Source organism: Manis javanica, chromosome 16, assembly GCF_040802235.1.
Source record: "Manis javanica isolate MJ-LG chromosome 16, MJ_LKY, whole genome shotgun sequence".
In the NCBI taxonomy this organism is placed as follows: domain Eukaryota; kingdom Metazoa; phylum Chordata; class Mammalia; order Pholidota; family Manidae; genus Manis; species Manis javanica.
Window position 1 is genome coordinate 25841286 of NC_133171.1, and position 18213 is coordinate 25859498.

Sequence of the window (18213 nt, forward strand, 5' to 3'; positions counted from 1 at the left end):
GGAGAAGTCATATATCTAAGTATTTTTTCCTAGTCCATTTTAAGAAAAAAACAAAAGCTAAATTCACAAACAAGTTCCTAGTGAGAATTATCCTGAAAAATATTCCTGCCACAAAACACTGAAAATGCTGGATAAATATTTAAAGGAACAACTTTTAATTTGTGTTTGAGCGGGGGAGAAAGTATCGAGGTCCTCAAAGGACAAAAATAAAATAGGAGCGGCAATCAGAGATGGAGCATCGCTCTGAAGCAGACAGCTGCCGTAGCGACGTGCACGAGGTTCTGTAACCTAGAATTCCAATGTTTCGCGTAAGTCAACAAAAAACAAATTTATTTAGGCAGCCACGTAAAAGACTGAAATCAAATTTATGCTACCAAACCAGTGGAAAGGAAAAACATGGAAAGAGAAAAAAGTCAAAGGCAAGAAGTGAAACAAACATATACAAAGCAGCACAATAAGGAATTACGGCATGTGCAGTGGTGGAAACAATCCAACTCATCAAAAGGCATGTTAAGTGCAGTGGACTACAGCGCCATTAAAAGACAGAGATCATCACATTAGATGTTTTAGATGCAGCTAAATGAGGTTTAGAAGAGATTATACCCAAACTATAAAGGCACAGAATGTTTGCAATAAAAGGATGGAAAAAATACCCAATGAAAGACTCCTAAGAACAGCAAAACTGGTATAGTATTTAAGGCAAAAAGAATTTCTAAGGATAATAATGGGAACCTACTATTTACAAAGTATTCATTTCATGTTATACATGACAATTCTAAATTTGATTGCATATAATAACATATAAGGCAAAAAAATGATAAAACTACTAGGGTAGAGAAATCCACCTTCATGGGGGGGATATGTTTACACACATCTCTGTAATTGGCAGACTAGACAGATAATAAAGAAATGATGGAGGAGATGTGAAAAACACAGTTAACAAATTTATACATGTTTATATCTGTCCAGTAGACTAAACTAGTACGATATTTACTCAACAATAGAAGAATACATTTTTTTTCGTGCAGGTATAAAATTTATCCAGCCTGGGACTCAAAAAGTACTGGAAATATTTTATTTCTTAAGCTGAGTGATGGGTGCATGTTGTATAGTCATTCTTTTTCTTTATGTGTGTGTCTATATATGTATATAGACACATACACATATATATATGCTATATATATATTCCTCTTTTTCTTAATATATACATACATATATATATATATATGCTCCATAATTTTATAAAGAAGGAAAAAAATTCAGGTCTATCTCATCAAATATTATAACAAATGAGTGACAGAAAAATAAAAAAAGAATTTATTTGACAGCATTAAAATCTAGAAAAGAACTGACCATTTCCCATCTAATTAATTTTAAGAAGAAATGCATATGTTTAACCAGTTAACTTTATGAAGTCATTAGTATTATGATTCCCATTTGACTGCTGAGGAAACTAGTTTTTGTCTGGAGCTTTTCTTTGAACTTTGGCCTGAATATATCATTCTAAATTCCCATACTTGGGACTCACATAAAGCATGGAAATAATATGGATTCAGCTTGCAAACGAAACTGTTTCTGGACTCCAGAAAGTGTCGATTTTTGATCATGAGCAAACTGATGGTACCCGAACAAAAGCTGATTATGAAAAAGCAAAAGCTATGCTGATGAACTCATGCCATTGAACTTCTAGAGGCCCTTTACTGCTGCTCAGGAACACTTCTGTTCATTTTTCAACTCCTCTGGAGTATTTATTCCCAAACCCTCTTTTCTCAAATTGACTTCCACTACTATGTCCTCCTGGAAAACTCAAAATCCTATTCGGATGACTTGCCAACCCAGTGCTCGGCTCCCCCCGCGCTCACGCAGCTTAGACCTGGGGTGTCACAGGCTGTGCCAGGTGGGCGGGTCCCGCAGCGTCCCTTCTCCAGGGAGGGGGCTGGGAAGATGAACCTCCCTGCGTGAGGTATGGGGGTGCGGTCTCTAGGCTCTCACTTTCTTCCCGGGACATCTGAGAGGGGGGATTCTCTCCCAGCCTCACTGACAGTGGGAGAAAGATGCAGCCCCCAGAGTAGCTGCTAAGGACAACAGCCCCCAGGGGACAGTGTTCTCGGGAGGGATGTACCTGAGTGGCCTGGGGCAGCTCTTCGCCAAGTGATTCACCAGGCAGCTCCGGAGGCCCCCGGGGCTCAGCCTCCTGGACGAGAACCCTTGGGGGCCTGCACCCTTCCAAACCCTCCGCCCGAGAGTATTTAAAATACCTTCCTGGCTTTGGCAATAGACCTAGCTCACTACCGCTGCGGACATCCCCACGGGGAGTGGGATGGGAAACGCTGCTGGTGCTGCTTCTCGGCCCACAAGGCCCCCTTTCATAGCTCCTTCCTTCATAGCCTCTTCCTCTGCTCACAGGCAGGGCTCCCTTACTCTGCCCCAGAGGAGGAAGCCCAACGCCAGTTCTCACCGGCCTCTCCAACTTACTTCCCAATGCGCTCCTGCTTTTTACCAACAACATTATAAAGGGACAGAAGGAAGGACGGAAATCAGGGAGGAAGGAGCAGCATTCATGATTCTCACTTCCCCAGTCTGTTTACTTCCTCTGTGACCTGCTGCAAGCTCCACTACACTGTCTCTTGACACTCAGCCTAATGCCCTTTTCTCCATTCGTATTCCCCTTACATTACTCTGACATCTCAGACTAATGTCTGATGTCAACATGTTAACCTCATGGTAAAATATGCCTTTAGAATCAGGAAAGCAGGTAGTGAAAGCATAAACAGCTTATTTATTTTTTGTATCTCAAATTGTATCTCAAATTTATCATATGGTATTTAAGTGTCCATAAATGCAGGACTGCAAATGTAAAATCTTTTTGTGAAATGTATTTGTACATTTCAATGTTCGACTATATTGTTCTTAATTAGCAAGGTTGACAAAATACATCATTATAAATCTCAGATTTAAATAATCCACATAGAAAATGGAGAGTGTTATAAAATATGCAATGTATCAAAAGAAAATTAACACAGAGACCTTGTCTGTCCCCCTGGATGTGATTTTTTCCATTCCTCACTATATAATAATCATTGCATTATTTTAATATCCATGCACTCAATTCAAGAAACTCCAAGATTCCAGGTGTAAACAAGTTATTTTGGTAATTAATGATTGGGCACATATTTGAAGTAAATAAAGATGAATGCCTACAATACTAAATACTATTCTTTAAATGTCTAAAAAATAAATATCCTATAAATGCAAAATAAATAATTTAAGCAGGAAATTATGACATTCTTACCAACCTAGATGTACCAGTCACTTGGTATAAATAAGACACATTAAGCAAGATGCTGGTGCCACTTCTCAGCCCAGAAGGCTTCCTTTCATAGCTTCTTTCTTCATAGCCACAGTAATGGCGAAACACAGAGAAATCTTTGTAATTGGCACATCACTTATTTCTAATTTGCATTTTCCTGCCTCCAGCCCCAGAGTGGTCAGAAATTAGATCTTTCTTTTAGCTACCTTTTTTGAAGTCTAGGCTAGATTTTCTAAAAGTAAGAAGGGATGGGAGCTAATGCTTTGAAGTTTCTAAAGCCTCTGTGGCAGGTCCTGAAGGCAGACGAAGGCTTCCACAAAGACGAAAGGAAGGGCAGAGACCAGGGCAGGTGCACATGGTGCCCTGAAATGGAACACTGCTTTGGGCGGCAGACACAGCGGCAGGAAGCATGGGTCCTGAGAACAGTGAGCATGCCTGTTGCCCTTTCCAGCCTTGGCACCGAACACCTAGAAATGCACACCATCTGGGGTCTGGGAAGTTAGTGACATGGAGAGTAAAGCTAGGGGAGTTCTTCTGGGAATGCCGATTGGTTAAGTGCCTCCAAAAGACCTGGGGAATGCCTAGGAGGGAGCTCTGACAATGACTGATATTATACATTTGGCTAGCCTGGTAGGTTTGAGGCTTGTTTTGAAAAATTTTGACATCACACATTCTACTGTCAAAAAATCCACACTAACCTCAACTCTAAAGCACAGTTCTTGACTCCAAGAATGTACAGTCTGCTTAGGAAGTTACACATAAACATAAATCAGTGGTTTATGGCAACATATATCAAGTGACAAAGAATGAAAGTAAGGCTCCACAGAGAGTAATAATTCTGGGAGAAATGATCAGAATTTCTTTGGCTTTGCTGGTCAAAAACATTTTGCCTAGATGATATGGAATTTAGACTATTCTCTGACATAATAAAAATGTGATACCATGGTTGTGTTAACAGAAGGGCCAGAAACAAAGAAATAGGAAGCATACTGAGATAATAATAAAATAACTGCCAATGCTCCCAAACTTCTTAGAAATGTAGTTGAAACTGTTACCTTTCAGAGTCTTTGCATATCAACAAATAAGCCTCCAGTTTATATGTTCTAGTGAATTACAGCTCAACAATCATACATATATGACTAAGAAGTGAAAACATATGTGCCATTAAACACTGGCTTCTTGACCCCAATGCAACTGTCCCCTTTTTAGTGAAACTGTTTGATTCTACTCTGGAAGAGAGGAGCAATAAAATTCCACTGCATTTCTGTGGTGCCTAATCTTTTTTTAAATCATTCTTGGAAATAATGCTCCCTTGTATTGGCGTTGAGTTGAAAATGACAACCATTACAGTCTTTCAAGCAAAAAGATTAAGTAACGGAATTTGGTGCTACAAAATTGTTGGAAGAGGGAGAGAAGTGTGTTGCTGGCCTGATCTCCAGGAATGAACCCTAAAACAAAAGCACAAAGTCAGCTACTCAGAGCTTCTCAATCAGGAAGCTGCAGAATCAGAAAGCCATCATCTAGATGGTTGATTCTAGAATCACACTACCGCTGCCAAGGTGCCCTGTTCTGGAAGACCCCACTAGAGCCACATGGAGCCTGTTTAGAGGGACCAGAAAACAGATATGTGGCTTTGCTGCTGCAGCCCTCCGATCAGCTCAGGTTCAAGTCAGGTCTCACGCAAGTATATCTGACTGGTGGAACTGAGATCCCATCGCGGATTCTAGCTGCAAGAGAGCCCGTGAAATTTAGTTTCTAGATTTCTGTCTTCTTTACAATATTCTCTGATGGATTCTGAAAGGTATGTTATTAGAGCCAATCTTCTATGCTAGCTACAATCCTCTGATTTATGTCAAATTTCTTTAATTATTTCCACTGAACCTAAAGTAAGCAGTATCCAAGTGTAAGATTTCCCATCCTCCCTCCCTCCCTCTCTGCTTTTCTTTGTACACTTGGTACACACACAGGGCACGCTCTGGGAAACCCTTGCCTCCATCAGGAGGCTTCTTTCATAAGTAAACTACACATACAGATACGTGCTTGTGTCTGTCTGGTCCATTTCATCTGGTGGTAAGGGGGCAAGGACAGCGAGATAAGGTAAAACTCAGACTCAGACGCAAGTCACATACACGGTCCACAGGGATTGGATGCAGAGCACAAACCTACCACCTATGATGAACACTCTCATTATTCTTAATTGGGGCTATTTCGTCAATTTTTTAATGACACTTCTGGCCAGTGAGTTCCCTCTTTCTAGTTCACCTTTCATGCTGACTGAATGATCTTCCTAATAAACTAAACCAATTATGTCCATTCACTGCTAAACTGTTAGCTCTAATAAGACAGTCCAGTTCCTCACCCTGTGGTCTACAGTGGTCCCCTAATTTCTCATTTACTTACCTATGAGCATCTCTCACAAACCCTTCTCCTATCTCTCATAGCTGCCACTGCATTAAACTGTCTCACTAGTTATCAAACACAGTAAACTTACAAACATCAATCAACACACACTTACTGAGCTCCAACTGTACAGCAGGCACTGCTTGAGTCCCTGGGGGTACAAAGAAAACAACATAAAACAATGTAAGAAGATACTGGGTTTCACTAATTTTATTTCTTTAAGGCTTTAAGACCATTTTTCAGAAAACGGTGCTTTTCTTTTGATTATGGGGATCATCACCCTACACTAAAGAGCTCTTCAAAGCTTAATGTAATTTGATCATGGAAATAAGACTTGATTTATTTTAACAAAATGTAACTTTCTAGACTCTATTCACAAAATTAAGGAAGGTTTATAATTTGCTACTATTGTTGACTAAATTAAATGTTTTTTATTGTTTAGAGGAGAAACAGTCTTGGTTAAAATGTACTAATGTATTTTTGAAGTTTTCAGATTCAATTATATATATATTCTTATTTTAAATACAAGTTGTTCACAGGTGTTTGGCATATATATAGCATTCTTCAAAAGGAACTGATTGCAATTGCAGATTTATATAAATCAGATGACATCACATCTATAGCAGTGTATTTTCCTCTCAGTCTCGAACTTCTGTTTGCAACTTGAACCTTTATCAAGCATTATAAAACTTTAATGTAGCAATAATCTGTTAATCTAAATTTATTTAGGTTAATTGTTCACTTAACAACCAATCTGTAACAATATGCTATTTCTCTATTATACCATGTTGACTTTTCTTTTGAAAGAAGTTCAAATTATTCTACATTTCACTTTTGTTTTCTTGTTCAGTTCTTGTGAATTATTCCTAAAATTTAAGAAATCTAACTGTACAGCTCAAACCAAAGCCCCCCAACTCTTTGCTAGGACTTTGGGTTCATCATTTTGGAATTATTTCAACTCCATTCTCAGTGAGAAAACATTAACGAAAGATCGCAAAAACCAGTTTTAAGTGGAAATATTTAGGAAAAGAGAGACACAGGGGGACTTTGAAGATCACTGGGTACAATTTTCCCTTTTTATTAAGGAGGTAACTTAGGCCCATAGTTCAAGTTACTTACATAAGGTTGTATAACTAGTTTTAGGTCCTCTATTTCCAACCTTCCATCACACCCTCCTATGCTCAGAATTCTCATTTGGTTATCTTAAATGAATGGGAAGCGACTGCTTTGTGAGGTCCTTGTGGTTCTCAGACTTGCTATGTATCGAAATTATCTAAAGGACTTGTTAAAACGCACATTCTTGGACTAACCTCCAGTAGGTGTGGGGTAAGTTCCAGGAACCTGCCTTTTTAGTCATCAGCCCAGGTGATCCTGGCGCAGTTTACCTGAGGACTTTAGTATAGAGGAGATCCTACATTAAGGTTCAATTTGAAAATGAAAGCATTTTTTTCATACATCTTTCATCTCACATCATACATCTTTCATTAGTTTCATTAGTGATAAAACTAATCTTCAACACGTAATTAAATTTTAATAATAAATGCAAAATTTGGGCAACTGCCTATATGAAAATAATATGAAAAAATTGTAAATATGTTATATAATTTAACCTGATACCCACCATTGTTTAAAACTTATTAACTGTATGAGTCATAGATATGTACATATTAGTATTTGTAGGTTTTTAAAGTGATCATAATAGGGGCTGCGGGGTAGAAGGGATGAAGAGGCAGAAACGACTTTAGGGCAGTGAGCCTACTCGTATGATACTGTCATGGTGGATGCAGCCATTGTGCATTCGTGCAAACCCACAGAACGTACAACACCAAGAGTGGGGACGTAGAGCGACTGTGATGTGTCAGTGCTGGTTCATCAGCTGGTATAAGTGAACTTCTCTGGCGGGGGGGAAGGCACTGCGTGTGCGGGGCCGGCGGGACATGGGGAGTCTCTGTACCTGCCTTTCAATTTTGCTGTGAACCTAAAATTTTACCCTAAAATAAAAAAGCTATAATAATACATATTATATATACGATGTTATAGATATAACACTATATACATTCTAAACATCTCAGCAATTCACAAATTTACTTCAGATATTAAGTAATTTAAATAAATTATTACAGTTGAGAAGTTATTTTTCAGTTCGTATCTAAAACCCTGTTGGTTGACGGTACTTTTTATGTATTGTAAATGTCCAGCAGATGGCACTAACGATTTTTCTTTTTATATTTAATTCTTAAATAGTTACTTAAACTATTTTTCCTTAAAATATCTAAAGTGTTAAATAAAAGTAGTCCATTCAGCAGGGGGTGTTACTTACTAGGAAAAAAAGGGGTTTTCAGAGGTAGCTGGGAAAGAACAAGGAGAAACTAAGTGTTGGAATCGCTCCTTGGTGGAGCCCCCCCTTCTACATGCCCCTTTAAAATGTATATATTGAGTTTTGTCATATATTTTTTTTTCCTGTCCTCCATTTAGCCCTGATACCAGTGTTGTTCATCCAATCAGCACCCAGCAGAGTCCTGAAAGTGCTGAGAGGTGACACTTAGGAAAAATAGGAGCTGAGCTCATGCTCAGCTACTAGGGTTTTACAGCCTTCTACTTCAGTCAAACGTTTATTTTTAATTCCATTTCCAATGTACCATAGGGGGCCACTCCTGGGGAAGCATTAGAGGCGGACCTCTCGGGACTCGGCGAGCACGCTTCAGCACACGTTAGGCTCGGGCCCTACTCCCTCCCCCGAGGAACCAACGCCTTCCCTGTGCCCCTGAACGTCGTGAGGCTCTGCACGTTCGGGAGCTTTGGGTGTTGGGTCACAGAAATATTTTTTTCTAAGTTATGGAATAATATTCACTGCTTTGTCATATTCAGGGTGTATCTGAGGTCAAAAATGGAAAATCCGGCCCCAAAGGGGGTCATTTAGTACTCTGACCAACAGGTTGTCTCCTTCACTGCACTGTGTAAAACAAGAAACCAAGTAAAAGCAAGAAAAGCCGTAAAGGATTAACTAGGAATGAAGTTCTGGAAAGAAACGAAGAATTTTTTAGAAATACTCATAGGGAATGATGGTGCTGTCCATATGATAAATATGTGATTGATCAATATCAAATACATCTAATCACATTCCATGGGGACTTTTCCAGAACTTGTCACTTGATTGTGCAAACCTGCCTACCACACAAAGGGCAAACTCTAAGTTGGTAATTTAGAAGCAGCAGTGTCTATGCACGATAAAGCCCAAGTGCTAAGTAACCAATTCACGCCTGCACCTTCTGGAATGCACAGCACCCTGTAAACCTTGTCTTCATTGTATTCTTGACTGTTTTCCCCAGACTTGCTATGTTTTATTATCATAGGGAATGGAAGCGGGGAAGAAACTTCACACACAACTGGATGTATTTTGGAAGGGATTAAATATAATAGTCAGCAACAGTCTGGCTGGCCTGCTCAGGATCAAAGATAGTTGTAACTGTTTCTTAGCTTCATGATCGTGAGGAAATCATTTAAACTCTCTATTGCTCAGTTTCCTTACAAACTGATGATAATAATAGCAACTTCATAGGATCACTGGGTGGGTTAATTAAGGATAATCAATGTAAAGTGCTTAGTACAGTGTCTAGCACATGGTAAGAGCTCAATAAATGTTATCGATTATTATTATACATAGATATAGATAAGACACGAGGGGAGAAAGTACTTTGCTTTTAAGTTTCTGAGTACACTTAGCTGAAAACTTTGGGAGGCAGCTATGGCTGGTAGAATTTCCTGGCACACAGCTATCACAGTGACTGACTGGGATGAGCTACCGTAAGGCTGCTAATATGGTCAAAATGGTCATCTTATAAGAAGAACATCACAAAGGCAAGCCCACCAGTAAAATCTGTTCTGTGGAGAGTACAGGGGATACAACAACTTGGGGGAACATGCTTATTTCTGTCTGAAAATTTTTTCAGCATTTTTTAATAGTCATAGCTAATTCTCAGAAACTGAAAAAAGGAAAGGAGATTCTTAAATTTGATGTTTTAAAAAAGAGCATTATTATTAGGCTATTTTGAGCTGGAAAATGTGCACTGTCTGAATCACAAGTATTCCCAATGCTCTGAAATGGTGGATGAAAGAATGATAAATAGGATATTTCTAACAGGTTAAAAATTATTTCCCTTTTCACTTTTAATGTCAGATAAATTTATGCACATTGAATGTATCCTTCTTACTAGTAAGTTAACCAAGTTTTGAGGCTTGTTCTTCTGAATGATAAAAAATGATCTGGGATTTGGTGGCTAAGGGGGACCTTTCAGTGTAACTTGTACAAAGAATCACTACCTTGCATGTGTAACATGTGATCATAAATCCCTTAAAATGTCAGTGGTCCCATAAAGCTCTGTAAGCTTGTTTCCCAGGAATGACAAAACCATTGGGGGTGAATGACAAGTGCCATGTCCCCTTATTTGCTGACATTGAATGACTGTCTCCATGGACAACTGCTGGTCACATTCAGGGGCTGCTCATTGCAGTTAACAGGCCATTTGGCCACCAGTAACATTCTACTCCTGTCTGGCCGGAGGTTCCATCTCACCTACTTATCCCTAGAGAGGGGGTAATAAGGACATGTCAACCCACCTCTGGGTGTAGAAGAGAAACGTAGTACCTGCTTCTTCCTCCCTGGGAGTGACAGCACCAATATATTTGTTTGGTTTGGGATTTCATCACCTGTGTGTGCCAATACTTGAGAAGACAACAGAGTCCAGGGGTTCTGGGGTCAAATTTCCTGGGTTTAAACCCTTTCTGAGCTCTGCCTCTCACTAACTTCATGGCCTAGAAACTTAAATCTAACACTCTAAGATCTTACTTCTTCATCTGTCAAATGGGGATGATAATGCCTATCTACTCACAGGGCTGTCGTGAGGATTAGAATAGCTAATCTCCATAGCGCACTGAGGGAGGTGTGGATATGAGTGAGTACTCCATAAAATATTAGCTATTTTTATAATGTACAAAGTAGTGAACACAAATCAGGTAAAATATCTGTTTCTGTTCTGTGACATCTAGCATTATTTAATGAATTGTAATTGTAGGATTTAGAATTATGACATAAATTGCCTAGAATGAGTTCAGATTTTTAAAAGCAGCACCAGCAAATATCCTACATTTTAAAACCTGCATTAAATATCTGAAGACAAAGAAATTTATTCCAAAGAGGCTTCTTCTTTTTCATTTTTTAAAAGCAGAGAAATACAGGCTTCCTGGATTTTACTTGCACAGGATACTGAATCAGTCAGCCATCATTAGGTACAGTACTTTCTAAGGCATTCTGGGGTGCATTTCAAGACAAGTGACAAGATGTAATTTCCTTCCCATTATATTTGTTAATGGTGACATCTGTTTTCATCCTTTAATTAAAATACATTGTTAATAGGCATTTAAGACCTAACCATCATCGAAATAATATAACAGGTGTTGTAAATAACTGAAGTTCTTTTATACCCATGAAAGGGAGATCATAAAGCAGATTCAAATGGTTTTGCAAATGGAGAAGCTAAAATTCCAGAGAATGTAAGAATTTTTACCTGATGCAAATGCATATGCCAGTTATATCTTCTCATATGGCCCAGAAGCCCTACCACTGTTTAATCAACTCCAGACAGCTTCTACCCTCACCAGCCACCAGCCTGGGAATAATCAGTCTATTTTTAAAACTTACCATCTCATGTTATATTTAGGTACTTAAAATGTGTCATAATCAGCCTCACTAATCACAGTGCGCACAAAGCTAGAAACAGTCCACTTTACCTTTCATAATATTGTGTTATCTATGAAAAACTGAATAATATCAAGTTACTTTAAATTTGAACCGCACTTAATTCAATAGAATAGGCCAGAACCTTGGACAAAAACTCATAGTTTTTGTCACTGTAATGATCATCAATTAGGCATGATACAATTGCATCTGAACAATCTGATCAATTTTGCACCAATTGGTCAAAAACGAATGCTCTGCTGTACAGACAGCCCTCGACTTGCAATGGTTTAACTTAGGATATTTTGCTATTACAATGGTGTGAAAGCGCTCTGTGCTCCTTAGAAACCATACTTGCAATTTTGAATTTTGATCTTCTGCTGGGCTAGCAGTATGCAGTGTGATGCTCTCGTGGGGCTAGCAGAGCAGAGAGCCGCACCTCCCCGTCAGCCGCACCATCACGAGGGTGAACAACTGATGACCTAAAGCCACCTGTGCCCATACAACCATTCTGTTCTTCCCTTTCAGTACAATAGTCAATAAATGACACATGACAGTCAACACTTTATTATAAAAACAGGCTTTGCCTTAGATTATTTTGCCTAACTGTAGGCTAATGTAACTGTTCTGAGCACGTTTGAGGTAGGCGAGACTGAGCTGTGCTGTTCAGAATGCTGGGTTATTAAATGCATTTTCGACTTTACGGTATTTTCAACTTACGATGGGTTCATCAAGAGATAACCCCATCATAAGTTGAGGAAGATCTGTACTGCACTATGGGTAACACCCTGTTTTACACGTTTCTGAGAAGGCTATTTCTCTTGAGGATTGATTAATCTCCCCTGACAGATCATCTTAAAGTTAAAACTTGGGTCCAGTCCTCTCTTACCCAACTCAGTAACCCTGCATCAAGGCCTGCGGAACAGGCAATCAGTGAGTATTCAGAGCTTAACTGATGTGGAAGCTACTCAGTGAAGCAGCCCAGAAAGACACATTGTCCTAAGGAGGAACCTTCCCCACCCCAATCTATGGTGCACAGCCTGCGGCTCTCCTTTTAGGATAAAACCTATAACATAACTGAAAATATGGTCGTGACACAGAGTGGAATTAATGTTGCCCATCATCAAAGGACTTTGAATGCTAAGCAATGTCATGAAGTCAGGGAGGACTTGACTAGATGATGAAATGGGAGCAAAGGCCTGAGGAGGTGAGGGAACGAAGCCAGGAGAGTGGACTTGCAGAGGGAACAGCATGAAGGCCCGAGGAGGGAGCCTGCCAGGGGAGTCTGAGGGAAAGCCAGTCTACCGGGGCGACTGGAGAGGGCAGAGGCGGGATGGGGGGTGCCGATTCTGTAGGTCTCAGAGGTCACGGTAAGTATTGGGCTTTTACTGGGTGAATGGGAAGCCACTGGGAAACTCTGAGGGGATGAATCAGATGACCAGACTTACATTGTTAGGGGACCCCTGTGGCCCTGTTTGCAATAGGAGGAGGCAGACCTGCGAGCACAGACAGCAGCCAGGAAGCTCTGCAGGGACCCAGGCTGGCAGTGGGGGATGGGCCAGAGCGCAGGGCTGGAGGCAGTCGCTGTGCCCCTCCTTCCTCCTATTACGCTTTAACTCTTCTGTGTGGGGAGGCCGATTTTTATCTTCATGACTGTAACACAGTTTCTTTTTCTTTCAAATCTGATTCTCAGGTTGCATTTTCTATTTTCTGCTGTGTCTCTTTTCTCACCATCAAAGACTATTATTGCCAAATCACACCAAGTGGAGAAGTGTTCAGCTTTCTCAGGCTGAATGACACCACAGAGAATTCCTGGAAGGAACTACCGCATAATCAGGAGGAGATGCGGAAGTATGACGATACATTATCTCAGTTAAAAATAGCCAAATGCATGTGATGCTCTGTCGGTGTCATGGACGAAGTTTTCACCCAGCACCTGCCCGACCCCTAAAACTTGGCAATCACCAAAGCACCAAGGTAGCCCTCAACTGATACAAGGAATCACTTTGAGGTGAACAGAAATCTCATTTATTTTATCTATTCCATTAATAATATGTAGGCAATGTGAGTACACAGTAATCTCTTGCCAGGAAGTCTTAAGTTAACAGTGTTCCCTCAGCCCCTTTTCATTTTTTCTGGCTCCAGGCCAAGCCCCAGGGGTCACAAGTTTTGTGTTCATGGCACAAATGAAAGAACAGATTATATTAAGTGATTATTAGAATGTAGGTTTTGTAAGGGGGAAAAAAGTTCTAATTTTTAACATTTTTTTCCAAGTAATTTTTCTTTTGTTTTTGTTACAGATTGCATCTTTCCTTAGGTATTTGTGGAAACGCCTCACATTAATTTCCTTAGAATGTTGTGTGTGTGCGTGTGTTACTAAACCTTGTAAGATGATCCAGGATATTGCAGAGCCTCAAGGCCTTCACTTTAATATGTGCTCTCTCTGCACAGTGCCACAAAAAGATCTCCAAGAAAGGGACGGGGAGTGGTTCAGATGCAAAGGCGATGCTCCTTTGACGAGTCCCTTACATCAGCTTGTTCGCGGGTTGGTTTTGGTTCTGTTTTGTTTTGTTTTTGGTTTGGCTTCGCCTAAGTCTAGGAGAAAGCTCCTAACTCCACAGGAGGTTCTCAGGAAGCAGGCAGTAGACTAAAGAAAGCGCCATGACAGCACCGGTCCCAACTCCCCACCCGGGCATGAGTGGGTCTAAACAGACGCCCTTGGCCAATCGCACACAGGGGGCCAAGGGCTCAGGGCGGCACCAGGGAATGACAGGGTCCCCACACTGGGTGCCGGGCGTGGCTGTGGTGGCCACCCTAGTCCTGTACGGACAGGCATCCTTGCTGGCAGGACCAGAAAAACCTCCCAGTGAAAAGGGCGCTCTGCAAGACACAGGGTGCCTGAGCTACTAGGCAAAGGAACCGGGGAGAAAGGCAGAAATAAAGGAGGCCCAGCGGGACTGCACGCAGAGAGAGAGGTAACATTTCATATTAATTACTCCCATCTAAAACCTGGAGTGTACAGTATGTCTCCTGCCTAAAAATAATTCCCCCGGCCTGGCCAGAAGCACAGCCAATTTGTCTCTGTGTGCACCTTGCTGCTCACCTTTCTATAGAATCTGTGTAAAAAGACACTGAAAAGGCTCCTTTAATCACATCATCCCAGCTTCACCAAGTGATTACACTGCAGGGTTCATGTATAAATACTCTTGGGTATAATGATACATAAGTTATCATTTTTAGCAGGTTGCTTCAAAACCCAAGGTTTCTGGGTTTTGTTTTAGCTTTGAATACCCTCCTAGTAAACAAAAGCGTGAGGCAAGGTGTTTTCAAATTCTAGAAACCTTCGCTATTACCTAAGGTGAAGCCCTCCCGTTCCTTCCACTCCTGAGTTAATGAAGGCCCAGAGAAGTGTCCCAGCCCCGGGCCCCGGCCAGCACCCCCTGGCAAGGGACTCGCCACCAGAACAAAGCTAGGGTCTGAGTGATATGAACCAGTGGCACGGTCTCTTGTGTTTCACTCCCCACCTCTGTCCATCAAGGACAGTAACTGCCACCTTTCCGGGCTGCAGCGGGGACGAGCAGGCGCAGCATCTGCGGCAGCTCTGACGCCCAGTTAATCTCGGCCCCCTCAGCACGTTCTTCATTCCTGCTCCTACAGGAAGGGGTGGGAGAGGGGGATGGAGGGGTCACCAAAGTAAGGAAAGCGGGGCAGCCGGCTGACACGGGGGCTCTGCACACATAGTCCTGGGCGCCTCTGGGCCGGGCTGCTCCGGCTCTATAGGAGTGATGAGCTTTGATGGCTTAAGAGTCAGCACTCATTAATCCGTGAATTCAGCAAGTAATCACTGAGTATCTACTACATGCCGGGGCTCCTTGAGATGCATGACAGAAACAAACACAACTGCGTTTCTGTTCACAGGAAACCTACATTCGACCAAGGGAGGCAGGGGTTAAAACACAAGGAAAGAACAGAGAGCAGCATCAGGTGGGATTAAGGCGACGATGGGAAATGAACGGGGTCCGGAGAGGGGGTCTCGGGCAGGGGTGTGGCGTGGCTGCAGAGGCAGGACGCTAGGACTGCGCTGGGGGCCCAGTCCTGCAGGGTGGGGAGAAGTGGCTCCCTCTGTCCGGGGACCAGGGTCCCGCACGGCAGGAGCAGGGAGTGCACAGGCCCGGCCAGGGGCGCCCCGGTTAGGACAGACAGCGCAGACTGGGGGAGCCACAGGAGACAAGGTCACAATCGAGGAGGGCACTCCCGGTTTCCTTCTGATGAGGCGGAGGCTCTGCGAGGTGCCGAGTGACCCACCGACGTGAGCAGGCTGAGAACCGAAAGTCTCGCCCCTTCCCTGCGTGGCCAGCAGACCCGGAGCGAGGCAGGTCTGGAGAGGCAGCTGCTCTCCAGGATGCGTGTGGCGAGGGCGGCAAAGGCAAGTCAAACCGGGGCGGACGGGTGCAATGCGAACTATTACCCCAGCGACCCCTGCAGCCGACTGCCGTGGGCCCCTTACTAGCTCTGCAACATTCAGCAAATTACTTAACCTCTTCAAACGTTTAGTATTAGGGACCAAATATGTGTCCCTGCCCTTCCAGGCCACGGTATTTAGCGGTGAAGCCTCTGGGCGGGCATTGGGTCTGGATGGGGGCACGCGAATGCGGCCCCCCACGGAGTAGCGCCCTTACCAGACGGGGAGGAGTCCCTGGAGCGCAAGGCCCCTCTGCCGAGCGGGGACACAGGGAGGCGGCCACCAGGCGCAAGCCAGGGCAGCCCCCACACGGGGACAGAACCGGGGGGGACCTCTGTCTTGGCCTTTCGGTTCCCAGAACTGGAGGAACAAAGTCCTGTCATGGAAGCCAGCCAGTCTAGGGCACTTTGCTCCTATGGCCTGAGCTAAGGCGTGTCCTCGTCTCTAAAGCAGGGGTGATCATACTGCCTGCTCCAGAGCTGGGTCGTGAAACCTAAAAAAAGACAAGGCTAAGGAAAGCTTAGCAGGGTGGCTGGCACATATTAAAGTGCTTAGCAACTATCAGCGATGATTAATGTAATTTAAGACGTTTCTTAAGTCATGATGATTAATATAAGGGTCGATTCCTAGGAATACTAATCATAAAAATTCTTAAAGTTTGCCAGTGGATATTAATATTACAAGAAATGTAGGTCACATATAATTACACATCGACAACCAGGTCACACATTCACAAGAAACTTAGATTGCAAAAATTTATCTGCAGTTGCATCACATTTGAGCAAAAGCAAAATTAATTCACGTTTTTCCAGCCATTGTTTATTTTTTTGTAAGGAAATGTTTTGCTTTTATGTATTTGAGTAGATATTTTTAAAGACTAGTCTAAAAAGACTAGTTTTAATGGTAGACTTCTATAAAAATAATCCTAAATGATTAAAAAGTACTTCTTCAGAGTTACTAGACAGTTGTAGACTTAATTTATCTGGACCTTTAGGCTATTTAGACACTTGGAGAAAGGCTTTCTAGAGAACTGATGAGAATTACAGATCTGAAACTTGTGAATATCCTGTTTTTATCCTTCTGTTCTTAGTTAAGCAGAACAGCAACTTTTTAACCTCACTAAGCATGGAACTCCTTCACGTCAGAGGCCCTATAGAAGTGAAAAATGAAATCCACCATCACCAGAATGTGACAAAGTATCATATCTTTTTCCAAAGGACAGTATGAGTTTTCCACTCAAAATTATTTCTGAATTGGCGGATTTCAGCTGGGGGAAGGGTTTGCCCTGCATTCCCCCACTCCTGTTCCCTGGCCCCCCACACTCAAGCCTGTACACCTACGATTGTATAGCTTCCGTGAAGCTCCATACTTGGTGTCTAATGATAAAAGTGATGGACAATTACTTATGTTATTTACATGCAGGTCTCAGTTTGGACCTTTGGAAAGTACTTACTGTTTACAACCAGCAGCTATTAAGACTGAGAAACAATATACATACTTTCATGACCTTAGCTCAGTCACCTTTCAAGATACTGGCCTGCCAACAGACACAATGTTCCACTTTAACAGTGACTTTTAAGTGATTGGATTTTTTTTTTGTTTTTTGCCTAGATTTCAAACCAAAGATATCAACAACAAAAATAACTATGGTTACCAGCTATAATCCATTACATAAGTGAAATGTTGCTTTCTGGATACTTTTCTCATGACTCTTTTCTAGTGTTTCTGGCTGGGGCTCAGCCTCTCTCTTGCAGGGACAGCATGTGAAGCCCAGGGAGGGCAGGACAGAGGAAACGCCCCGGGTCTTCCTCAGTGCAGCCCAGGACGTGGGGACTGAGGAGCATGTGTGTGTCAGGGCCCCTTTGACAGTCTCTGAATCTCTCTTCAGACCAATGTTTTTAAGCATGTATCATCCAATAAATATGTAGGGTTATAAGGGAAACCAATTATGCTGAAAAAGTTATCCGAATATTAAAAAATGTACAATGTAGTAATATGTGTGGTCACTTTAAGTTCTTGGGACGCATCCAGGAGAATGCTTTCTTCAAATGAATAATGGAATATACAATATAGTGATATTTATTTTGTGGGTCAAAGCAGCTGCCTGCGGAGAGATATTCACGGACTCATAGAACTAACATATTAGGAAACTGTGGGCCAGGGAGGCCGGTCACCCTAAACAGAAAACGGCAGAAAAGAACAAACCCCAGGCAGCTCAGCGCTCACCAGGGGGTGGAATCCTGGGTTCTGTTTGGTGCCCGCCCGGGGAAGTCATTCCATTTAGACAGTCATTTGATCTGGACACCA

At 42.1% G+C, this 18213-nt stretch overlaps 1 protein-coding gene across 24 annotated transcripts in view; it reads right to left on the reverse strand.

The window, feature by feature from the left end:
* RIMS1 (regulating synaptic membrane exocytosis 1) overlaps positions 1-18213 on the reverse strand; it is a 411017-nt gene that overhangs the window by 224001 nt on the left and 168803 nt on the right. The window contains exon 2 of one of the 24 annotated variants that reach the window (XM_073224837.1): positions 5826-5861. The exons of the other annotated variants lie outside the window; for them this stretch is intronic. Coding sequence (XP_073080938.1) covers positions 5826-5861 — 36 coding nt within the window. The remainder of the gene's footprint in view (positions 1-5825; positions 5862-18213) is intronic. 24 annotated transcript variants of the gene reach the window in all.